Genomic DNA, 12,175 nt, shown 5'->3' on the forward strand with positions numbered 1-12,175 from the left:
GTGTCCGCTCGATATCTCGAGTAATTATTAACGGATTAACTTCAAACTTCACAACAAGGTTAATTACCTTGAAAGCTCAGACAAGCTCGATAACCGCCATTATCTGACCATAATTTGTGGAGTTATTTCCCTTGGTTTCATTAATGCGATGCATGCGTTCCATGATGTTGTATTGCACTCATTGATCTACCAGTTATATTGAATGATTTCTCTTTTAATATCAATTACTCACAAATACTTCATATATTTCAATCATACAAACAACTGCTCATTCAATGTGTGACGGGCGTATTATATACCGCTCGCGGTAACCTTGTTGATTTTTGCAAACCTGCTTTCAAAATTTTATATTTGTGTATATATGTACTTGAAAGCCTTAGTGTTTATGACTTATTCTTATCATTATAAATGAATGCAATGTTTTTTCCAGGAGGTAGAAATGCAAAAGAGGGACATGAAAACTTTAGAATTTGAACATAATAATTTAAAAATGCAACTGGAGGTTAAAGACAAGCTTATACAGGTGAGTAAGAAAACGTATGGACCACTTGTACCTGTAATCTCACTGCAGTGTGGGCCACTTGTACATGTGCGTTCAATGCAGTATGAACCATTTATAATGTGAGTTCAGTGCAGTGTGAACTATTTCAGTAATTGAGATCGCTGCAATTAGCCGTGTTTAAAGGCGAGACAAAGTTCTCCAGCTTGAACCTTGTACATTTACATGTACAGCAACATCATTATGCAGGCAGGCCCACTGCAGTGTGATATATTCTATAGGCCAGTGCACTGTTGTACAGTTAGTTTCAATGTAGAGTTAACCTGAGGGTGAATACATGGGTGACTTATGTGCAGTATGAACAATATTTACATGCCAGTTATTTAATGTGAACAATTTATTGCTGTTAATGCAATATGAACCTTTTTTACAAGTGAATTCATTACAGTTTCAACACATATTGATGTGTTCACTATAAATATATATGTACAGTGTTAAGTCACATACAAGACTGTCACGTATACAAACTTCCAGTTATAATCCACTGACAGATGATGTTCATGGCTTGCGAGCTTGACACAAATTTCACTTGTGAAGTTGTAAATGTTTAACTCCATTATAGATAAAGCAGTCAACAATGTTTCATAAAACTTAGGCACATGATCTACAAAATGTTATGTGAGCAAAATACTAGTGATTGAAATAAGTATTTATTTCCAAGTACAAAACAAGTTTCAAAGTGATTCAGACAAATATGTAATGTGTGTATGTAAAATAATGAGACACTTTCTGTAAACAGACTACTTTAAATTTCAAACCTGTGTGTATTTTGCATGCTATTTTCCAACAGGAGAGTGGTCTTGTGATATTATCGACAGCGGAGGGTTCCTACACCTTAGAAAAATGTACATCTGTACACAACACGTCACCTGTCCCTGCTTTAGGAAGTCTACTTATATCTGTAGAGGCTGCCGACATACTAGACAAGGCTGGAGATGGGTCATTAGGTGGGTTGTTGCAGGAGTCGATCATTTATCCTAGGCTGTTTTCGTTTATCACGATCCAAACAGTTGGACCAGAGTTGTTTGTTTATGACATAATGTCGGACCTAGTAATCTCATTCTGATGCTGCTTTCAGGCGAGCCCTGACAAAGCCTTGCAAGGCCTGCACAAACTTTTGCAGGTCTGCCTTGATTTATACTCTAAAACGTTACATTTAAAACCAGGCAAACCGGTTGTTCCGCATAAAAGGACGGGCCACAACCTTTATTGACAGTGTTTGAAAGTATTGGAATTTAGATTACAACTGTTCTGGTTCGCAGGAATTTAACTCCTGCTGGCAGAATTAATCTGTCTGATGTTATAGACATGTTCGAGAAATGAAAATATAATCATGTAGAGTTATTAAATGAACAATTCTTCATTTATGCAAAACAGAGGACTGAAATATAAGACAAGTATGTTTGATATTTTAACTAATTATATTAGTCTATTTAGCCTGGCTAGAATTAGAAACAAAGATGCCATTGTTTGATCAATTGAAATTTTGACATAAAAAAAAGACTTTTAACTTAACTGTATGTTTTCTTTAACAGATGATAAAATAAAAAAGTTTGCAGAAGAAAGGAATGTTTTAACTAAAGAGGTATGTTTTATTTCACTGAAATTTCAGGTTAATTATTTAAGTGGAAATCAAACAAAAGTATAAGCCTTGTATCTATAATATATTTTAAACTCTCCAAGACCTAAAAGGATTGGTTCCCTATCACTCTCCAAGACCTAAAACAAATACTTGACACTTATACAAACATCTCAAAATATTGTATTGAAATTTTACAACAAAATTACAGTAATTCTTAACAGCAGTGTTATGAAATCAATTTGTTTGCAGATTAAAAAATTACAAGCTGAATTGGAAGAGGAAACGTCAAAACGTGAACATTCTTCTCCGAAAGTTCCACAAATTAATGGTCCCGAGATGCAGTTGTATGAAGTTCAGAGTAAGTTGTGTTGACATACAGGTGTATGGAGCCCAGGGGAGGTAACTGCTGTTGTGTGTGACATAATACAGTTGTATGAAGTTCAGAGTAGGTTGTGTATGACATACAGCTGTATGCTCCATGCTGTGTATGACATAATACAGTTGAATGAAGCCCAAAGTAGGTTGTGTATGACATACAGTTGTATGAAGCTCTAGAGTAAGTTGTGTATGACATACGCAGCTGTATGAAGTTCAGAGTAGGTTGTGTATGACATACAGTTGTATGGAGCCCAGGGGAGGTAACTGCTGTTGTGTGTGACATACACAGCTGTATGAAGTTCAGAATAGGTTGTGTATGACATACAGTTGTATGAAGTTCAGAGTAAGTTACTGCTTTTGTGTCGACTTAGAAGTGGTGTCAAATCCAGAGAAGCTTACTGCTATTTTTTCAATATGCAGATGTATGAAACAGGTAATAGGGGTTTGACACTAACACTTGTTCTCTGGTCAGAGGCTAGTAGATTTCAGTAAGGCCTTAGAGAATCACCTAGCAACACTGGTCTTTTGGACTTGTAAGAAATATGCTATCATACAATATAATTTGATAGATAGACTATATAAAATAAGAATGTTCTTTTTAGAAAACTGCTTAAAGTGCAGATATATTGCGTGATAATTGTCAAAATTTTCATAAAACCATATATATGGACTGGTCACACTGACATAGGACTAGCAAATAATCTATTCAATCTGTCCTGTGGACTACCGTACTAAAAATAGTTAGTGTCTAACTCTGCGATAATGTGTCTGACGTACTGATCGGAGGTTAACGTCAAGGCATCCTCAATATCCAGGGGTTACGCTCATTTTCGCTCTCTACACCCCTGGAGTATGTCAAAGCAAAAATTGAAGGCACACGGCTAGCTATTTGATTGGTGTCATATAAAAAAAAACTGACCAATCACTAGGCTGATACTTGACCTTTGAAGATTACAGAGGAGCGACGCCCGACTTCAAAGCCTGTCATTTGTTACCGTTACACGACTGCGAGATTCTTTTGATGTACATCAAAGGACCAAACTTGTCTTCTCGTCTCATCCACAAGGTGCTGCACCTTGAGCCTTCGGTTTTGCTATGACATATTCTAGGGGTGTAGAGAGCGAAAGTGAGCGTAACCTATTATTATGCCAACATTTCTCTGGACAAATTGTGGCAGTATAACAAGGTGTTACTGTATTGGGGAGCTGAAAATCTATCAGTTTCAATTACTGTTTTCTGTATTTGAAAAAAATGTTTATTCCTAACATTAGTTAATTAAAAAATATTGTTATGAATCATTACATGACTGTTACTCAAAGTGTATTTTGTATTTTCACAGGGGAAGCTAGCAAACAGATACATGAATATAAACTAAAGCTACAGAAGGCAGAACAAGATATAACCAATCTAGAAGGAACTGTAAGTATTGTAGTGTTTAAACCATTTCTTGTCATATAAGACTAATATCAGTTCTTCCTTAAATAACATTGTGGACCTTATCAAAGTCCATGTTCAATATAAATCCCATCCTTCCACTTCTAACAGAATTTAAAATGGGACCAAATTTGTGCCAAGTACTGATTTTGCCCCTATTTTAACCCGTTCACCCTTGAAGTCACATTTGAACCTTACCAAATCAAAGACTGGGCAAGTCCAGTTTAAAGGTGTAGGGGTGAATCAGTTAATGCCTTACCCTGTTTCTATAAGAGAAAACTTGGCTTCAAAGGCCAATTTTCAATGTACTTATATTCTAAAATGGTATTACGTATAAGTGAAAAAAAATTGTACCGAGAAGAAATGTTTTCTTCCTGCTGATTTCAAGTACATGTAAAATCTTATACTACAAAACAGAACTGATATTAGTGCATACCGCATGATATAGTGATCATGACTTTGTGTCGACAATCTTTTACACACATTTATTTTTTCATCTTAGTGAATGATAAGGACAAATCTATTTCTTATAGCAAGAATTGTCTTAATCTACAAAGATCATCATTAGTACTCAGTTTTTAGGTCACCTGAGCTTTGCTCAAGTGACCTATTCCAATCACTTTCCGTCCGTCGTCGTGCATCGTGCGTAAACTTTTACATAATCAACTTCTTCTCAAGAACCAGTGGATGGAATTTTTTCAAACTTGGTCAGAATCATCCTTGGTAGATGAGGATACCAAATTGTAAAATTGGGATTCCTACCCCAACCCTAGGGGCCAGGGCAGGGCACAAAAGGGAAAATTAACCAATATTTCAAAAATCTTCTTCTCCAGACTCAGAGGTATTACAGTCATTTTCTCTGCATGGATGGAAAGATCATCAGGGGCTTTATTTAAATTGTAAATTTCAGGACCCCCGAGCTATCCGTTCTCCCTTGGGGAGGGGGTAAAGTTTACTATAGTTTATATAGGGAAACAACACTTTTGGGTATATTTTGACAATTTTCTGTTGGAAATTATTTTTACTTGGTCAGAATCATCCTTGGAGGAGGAAGATGGTTTTAAATTGTAAAATTGGGATTCCTACCCCAACCCTAGGGGCCAGGGCGGGGCCCAAAAGGGAAAATTAACCAATATTTCAAAAATCTTCTTCTCCAGACTCAGAGGTATTACAGTCATTTTCTCTGCATGGATGGAAAGATCATCAGGGGCTTTATTTAAATTGTAAATTTCAGGACCCCCGAGCTATCCGTTCTCCCTTGGGGAGGGGGTAAAGTTTACTATAGTTTATATAGGGAAACAACACTTTTGGGTATATTTTGACAATTTTCTGTTGGAAATTATTTTTACTTGGTCAGAATTATCCTTGGAGGAGGAAGATGGTTTTAAATTGTAAAATTGGGATTCCTACCCCAACCCTAGGGGCCAGGGCGGGGCCCAAAAGGGAAAATTAACCAATATTTCAAAAATCAGAATCATCTTTGGTGAATGAGAGTATTACTTTGGAAAATTGGGATTCCTGCCCCATCCCCAGGGGCTAGGGCACTGGGCCCCAAAGGGAACATTTACCAATATTTTCAAATTCTTATCCTTTGATGACATTACAAGTATTGTATTTCACTTAGTTTACATGCTGATTTCCACATCACATCTAAACAATAAAATAAAGCTACCAGTACCTATGATATAACTCAGGAGACCGCTAAGGCCCTTGGGCCTCTTGTTTATCATCAGGTACAGCTAACCTTATCAAAATTTGATTTTTATTTGGTTAGTAGAAAGCAACAGTGTTTTTGCAATTTGTAGTCATACCTGTGCTATTTTGATGGACAATGCGGCATATGTTATTTATGAAAGCTTGCATGTTTCTTGTCATCTGGTAGCAGTTTCTGTTGTCTTCTTACTTAAATTAGAAAATGATATGATATTGATATTATTACTGAACTGAATTATCTAGTCAATTGGAAATAATTCCCTACTAATACACTTTGAAATCTGTGCAGTCATAATTGTTAGATTTGGAAATTATATACATATAGTTCATATTTGTATATACTTCCTTGAAATTTTCTTTTTGTAAATTTCTTTCAATACGTTTTTACCTTATTTTGTATTTTCCTAGAGAAGACTAGCAATGAATGCGATTATCTATAGAATTGAAGTTTCAGCTCTCCTGGCCCCTAGATCCAAGTGATTATATGTCATGGTGCAGCAATCATCCGTTGTCTGCTTTTCTTTCCAATAAGCTTAAGGGATTGATTTTGACTAAATTTAGTCTGGAACATTGTTGGGCCAAGTGGACTGAACCATTGCTTGGTCTAGAGAAAGTAGTATTTTATGAATGGAGGGGCTGGTGACCTCAATAGGGGCAGTGGGGCAGGACCTAATAGGGAAAACAATGGTAAATCCTATTCCTTCAGTATAGGCAGCAATATTGTTACATGATTTTATCTGGAACATCCTTGGACTAAATAGACTCACTGGGTGATGGTGGGGATGCAGAAGTCTGCAGTAACCTTGGGTCAAGGGGACTCAATATTACTCAACATTCTGTGTTGCCCATCTTGGGAGGAAAAAGAGGCCAGGCCATAAAGGGGAAATAGAGGGGAATATCTAAAGAATCTCTTTACTCAACTTTTTTTTGTTCTCAACTTTTATTATTTGCAGTCTTTGGTATTAAACCTTTTTTCAATTACAAATTAAAGACCAGGTGAGCTTTTAAGGTCCATTAGCCTCTTGTTTGTTTATCATTTTATAATAGGATGTATAAAATCGGTGAATGATGCATATTGACAATTTGCACAAAGATAGTTCACTGCAGTTTGCTTTTAATTGGCATTTATTGTGTGATATATGAATAATTTTTCTCATTTTATGACTTGACATATGTAGGTGACTAGGTTAGATTCACAAGTAAAGAGATATAAAACTGATGCTGAGGAATCGGAGAAATTAGAAGATGAACTTAAAACAGAGAAACGGAAGTTACAAAGAGAGGTGAGTGAAGTTTATCAGCTAAAAGACGTGATTGATGTTCTACTGCCATTGGTATTGTCAGTAAGTAATCTACAGTAGTGCTTTCAGTGGACATTGATTTTTTCATTTATTAAAGACGGGGCCTTTTTGTCTTATTTTGGGAAGAAAACATACCAATTGGGCAAGTAATTTTCTGGAGTTAACTGCAAATCTAGGAAATAAGCCATCAAAACGAAATAATTTCCATTATCGGCTCCAAAATGCCCCGAGAGAAAAAACACTGGAGGATTTCCTGTTTCAGGCTCTGGTCTGGATACTCAAATAATGATTTATAGCAGATTATACACACAAATGCTTCACAAGACTAAATGACATCAGGACCAACTCTTGTTAATTGACAATGCAATCAGGTGCATGTGGGTTTTTGGATATGTGTTGTAGGTGTGCGTTTAAGCCTATATCTAAATGAATTCATCATTTGCTTATTGACAAAGCATGGATATATATTATGTAATAATAGTCCTTGCTGTATAAACGTTTGGTTATTAGTAGTTAGTGTTTTCAGTTCCTTGACTACAAGGGACATCATACATTGACTGAATAGGAAGAAGAAAGGAGCAATTCTATTTACCAGTTAATCAGTACGCATATAAAAAAAAAAGCTCCAAAAATGCAGTAAGAATTGACAGGAGATTATAACAGGAAAAGAAATGTATTAAGTTAAGGGAGATAACTCTCGTGTACACATATTTTCTTGAAATTTAAACATTAGGAAAAGGATTGATCATTGAATAAAAATTAAGAAATCAAATGTTATGTTATGATTATGAAAAGAAATTATTAATATGAAAAAACTACTAAAATAAAGTCATATAACAGTTGTAGGTAAATTATCAAGCTTGTATTACTGGTAAACATGCTATATGTACGTTTATTACGTCAGTCAATCTGTAATATATTACAGAAGGAGGTTTGTCTTCTGATGGAATATGGACTCGTGGTTTGCTCTTCAGAAGCTGTAATATAGAGAATATGCTTTCAGATGATTTGAAAAAGTGTACCTAATTATGTGTTTTCATACTGATGCTACATATAGTCATCAAATCATTTAATAACTAGAAAGTAGTAAGTATTTTGTGTTTAAATGTTAAAAAAACATAAAACAATAAGCATATTGTTTTGCTGGAACTTCATATTCACATGATAATTAGCATGATAATATATTAGAGAATAATTGTTAGGATTGTGTAATATCACAATTTATTATGATTCCAGTATCTATGAAAAGAGAGTGGTGCACTAAAAAAAGAAAATTGGATATCTTAATATTGACATGTTTTTCTTTGCAGTTACGAGAGGCACAGAATTATGTGGAAGAATTAACAAATTCCAATAAACACATGCAGAAAAGACTGGAGAAAATGAAACAGGCTCGTAACGCTTTAGTGAACCAGTGAGAGGTCTTCAAAGGCCATGTAGACACAAAGTTTGGTGAACAAGTTCGGCATGGCTTACGTGTGATTCCTGTGCACAGACTAGACAAAATAGTGCTGCATCCTGTCACAGACTACATATAGAGCTTACGTCACTCGGGTGACCTAACCTGATGACGTCATGATGTATACAAATTTAGGCTGAGTTCTGTGTTGCTTCGGATCATTTCACATTCTTCATCCACCTACAGAAATGGCCGTCGTCTTATAATTTCCTTGCTAACTGTATAAAGTTTGCCTGTAAGGTTACCTTGTATAGCTTTCCATTGGCGTGGCAGAATCTGTTGAAATGGTACATGTTGTATAGGAAATTGTAACAAAAATTAAGCTTTGACTGAATACTCTTTTCCTTTTATTGGAGAGTTCAGCAATAAACCGATGATTGTCATGAGCAATGCGTTCATTCCACCTGAGGGAATTGAACTTGGCAATTGTAAATACATGTACGAATGTATTTCCTAAGACTGTTTCAACAGATTCACAGCTTAACTGTGTTAATGGAAAGCAGATCAAGTATTTCATAATCAGTGGTTTTTGTTTGTAAATTTAAAATGATTAATGGCTATTTAGAAATGTACTATGTACATTTTACCCAATCATTTCTATAAATACATATATTTTTGTCGGCGAATATTTTTACAAATTCCAATTTTGATGATTTAACACATCGTTGATATTATAAACTGCTGTATCCTGATAAGGTTTCTATAACAAACACAGAAAAAAATCTTCCAAATATTGCCAATCTCCATGTCATTCAAGTTTTCAGTAAGATGTTTTTTGTGCCATTTACGATCAATTGGATTGGGTTTAAACTTTTTTGAACTTTGTAATTAAAAACCTGGTAGCAATATGATGATCCACACACTTTACAAAGACTACCAATACATTTTCTGTGCAAGAATAATTTTCAGTTGTTTAAGATGGAAAAATGTACACACAACTCACTGTAGAAAGCAGAAATATTGATTTGTTGTGGTGGATTCAGGATATTGTAGTTAGATATACTGTTTATGATACAAAAATCACTGATTACGTTTGCTTATGTTATCGTCTGCTTCCTAAAGTTCATGTTATATGAAGCAAAGCAATAATCACATCGTTCACAAATTTATATTATTGATTGAATGGCTCAATGATTGAAAGCTGAATATTTTATTTGAATATTTATTTATTCATTCAATACATAGTTCTGTAAATATTTTATCAGAAGATTTCATAATTAATATTTCTTAATATTGTAAAACAAAAAGAATATGCCAGTCATAATCAGATTATGGAAAATGGTAATTCACTGTGTCACCGATTAATTTAAACATTTTGATGTGAGATTGTTTATGAACCATTTGGATGTGACATTGTTTATGAACCATTCGTATATGACATTGTTTATGAACCATTCAGATTTGACATTGTTTGGTGAATGACTTTCCAATCGGTTACCATGTACTTTAAAAACAAAGGCATGTTTAGTGAAATAGTCATTATGAAGTGATTTTTGTTAAAATCTTGCAGAAATGATGATTTTTGTATGAAATGATGCATACAGTACAACTATGGCAATAGAGTACTACAGGTATTATACTTGTGGTACGGTTACTATAGCAACCGAGTGATGTGCTGATGTTGTCTCATGAAAGTTGTATACATTATAGCAGTGGTAACCAAGAGCATTTTAATGATTTTGATGTAATATTGTAGGACACTGTATACAGACATATTTTCATTGCAGTGTGAGTTTTGAAGATTTCTATTCCGTCTTTTCGTATTGCAGAGTTATCAGCTCTTATGAGCAGGTATTGATTATTACGTCATTAGTTTGTGTGAGAAAATTACGTCGTTTTCTCAAAAAGTTATGACGTTGTTCTCACAAACAAATGATGCAACAATCAATACCTGCTCACAAGAGCAGATAACTCTGCAACACGAATAGACGGAATTTAAGGAAAACTCTTTCAGGTCATTCACCCTTTCACCACTGTGGACCATAATGAACTCACCCATACATGTATGGTAGAGTCAACTCAAATTACCTAGGGATGAAAGGGTTATCAAAAAGCATATAATAAACCAGCATTTAGAACTTCACAAACATGTAGGTATATTTTTACAAAATCTTAAACATCAACAAAAATATGTACCAGGTACTATAATAATTGTATACCGTTATACCCAATTCACAATGTAAAATAAATGTTTAAGAATAATTATGGTCTTTATTAATGAAAAAAAAAGAAACAAAATCCAGTATTTATTTTATATATTTTGGGTATTGTGTATTTATTAAAACAAGATCACTAACAATTACTTATTTATAGTTGTCCGTTTCTGCAAGAGTTGATGTGCTATATGAGCTGAATACAATTGAAACACCAACCATGTCATAATATTGATGAACATCTATATCCCTCCCTTCCGCCCTTCAGTATATATATATATCTGTATTATACGTATATAGGTTTGTATATCGTGTGGGACATCCTTACTGGTGTTTACAGTAGATTACTGGGTGTACGAAGTGAGATTGGAGATTTTACCATGATATATATATGTATAAACATTCAGTCTTAAAATTTTAATATCATTCCTCATATTAATTACATTTATAATTTGAAAGAAGAATGAGTGTTGTGAGTTTATATATTAGAGGTATAATAAAACTGTTTTAACATAACTTGCATGCAGCCAAGCATTATATGCTACCAAATACAGATTTTTCATTGGAGAGTTTGAAAAAAGTCTATTGTTAGCCTATATGTTAAGAGTAAAAACACAGCTAATAATTTCAGAAAAAAATGTAAAGATAATGTGAAAAAAAATCTATTGTCAAGGTGAAAACATGGGTAATTATTTCAGAAAAATGATGAAAACAATAATAAAGGAAATTTACTTTTAACTAGAGTAGATAATTTCAACAAGATGACAGTGTTACATGAAGTTGATAATTGTTTACATCGTTGTATGGAACACCACTGTTGCATAATCGCCTCGGTGTAGACCCTTACTTTTGCTGTAATAGACTGAATATATGCTGGCTCCCTGTCCAGTACATTTAAGTTTCAACAGTTCCCAAATTTGTGGCTGGTATTTTGAACTTGTGTACATCTGAAGCGAAAGCAGAAGTGCATGCATGAATAACATGATTTTCATAAATGATAATGTGTTTTCAAAAATGTCAAACTTAAAAACCACAGGTATAGGGGTGATTCAAATTGAAAAAAAATCAAGACAAAAATCTTGAAATACTTCTATGAGATATTACAATTATTCAATTCATGACCCATTAAGTTCTTATAAAGAGAATTAGTTGGAAAGCAGTTTGAATTTAAGTATGCATCTGAGTATATTAATTTTTTCACTCTTTATTCATTGCATGATCTAGTGATAGTGTTTTGACCTTTCCACGCAAGTAGATTAGACTTGTTGATTTACAAACCATTCACGGTTTTTAAAACCACCAAGTCCTATATTTATTAGCTCACCTGGTCCAAAGGACCAAGGTGAGCTTATGCCATACCGTGGCGTCTGTCGTCCGTCCGTCCGTCGTCCGTCCGTCAACAATTTCTTTTAAACGACTTCTTCTTAACCACTGATTGGAATTTAACTAAATTTGACTGGAAGCATCCTTAGGTGGTGGGGAATCAAAATTGTACAAATGGTGGGGCTGACCCCCCAGGGGGCTGAGGGGCGGGGCCAAAAAGGGGGCAATTTGGCTAGATTGCTATAAACGACTTCTTCTGTAGAACTATGCACT

The 12,175-nt window shown here is 34.5% G+C and overlaps 1 protein-coding gene across 1 annotated transcript in view; it reads left to right on the forward strand.

Annotated features, from left to right (window-relative positions):
- Positions 1-11,964, forward strand: part of LOC110457082 (leucine-rich repeat flightless-interacting protein 2-like) — a 30,667-nt gene extending 18,703 nt beyond the window's left edge. The window contains exons 6-12 of the mRNA XM_021508182.1: positions 431-523; positions 1,350-1,506; positions 2,095-2,144; positions 2,391-2,499; positions 3,859-3,938; positions 6,845-6,949; positions 8,278-11,964. Coding sequence (XP_021363857.1) covers positions 431-523; positions 1,350-1,506; positions 2,095-2,144; positions 2,391-2,499; positions 3,859-3,938; positions 6,845-6,949; positions 8,278-8,385 — 702 coding nt within the window. The 3' untranslated portion in view covers positions 8,386-11,964. The remainder of the gene's footprint in view (positions 1-430; positions 524-1,349; positions 1,507-2,094; positions 2,145-2,390; positions 2,500-3,858; positions 3,939-6,844; positions 6,950-8,277) is intronic.
- The last annotated feature ends 211 nt before the right edge of the window (positions 11,965-12,175 follow it).

Source organism: Mizuhopecten yessoensis, unplaced genomic scaffold (assembly GCF_002113885.1).
Source record: "Mizuhopecten yessoensis strain PY_sf001 unplaced genomic scaffold, ASM211388v2 scaffold9023, whole genome shotgun sequence".
In the NCBI taxonomy this organism is placed as follows: Eukaryota; Metazoa; Mollusca; class Bivalvia; order Pectinida; family Pectinidae; genus Mizuhopecten; species Mizuhopecten yessoensis.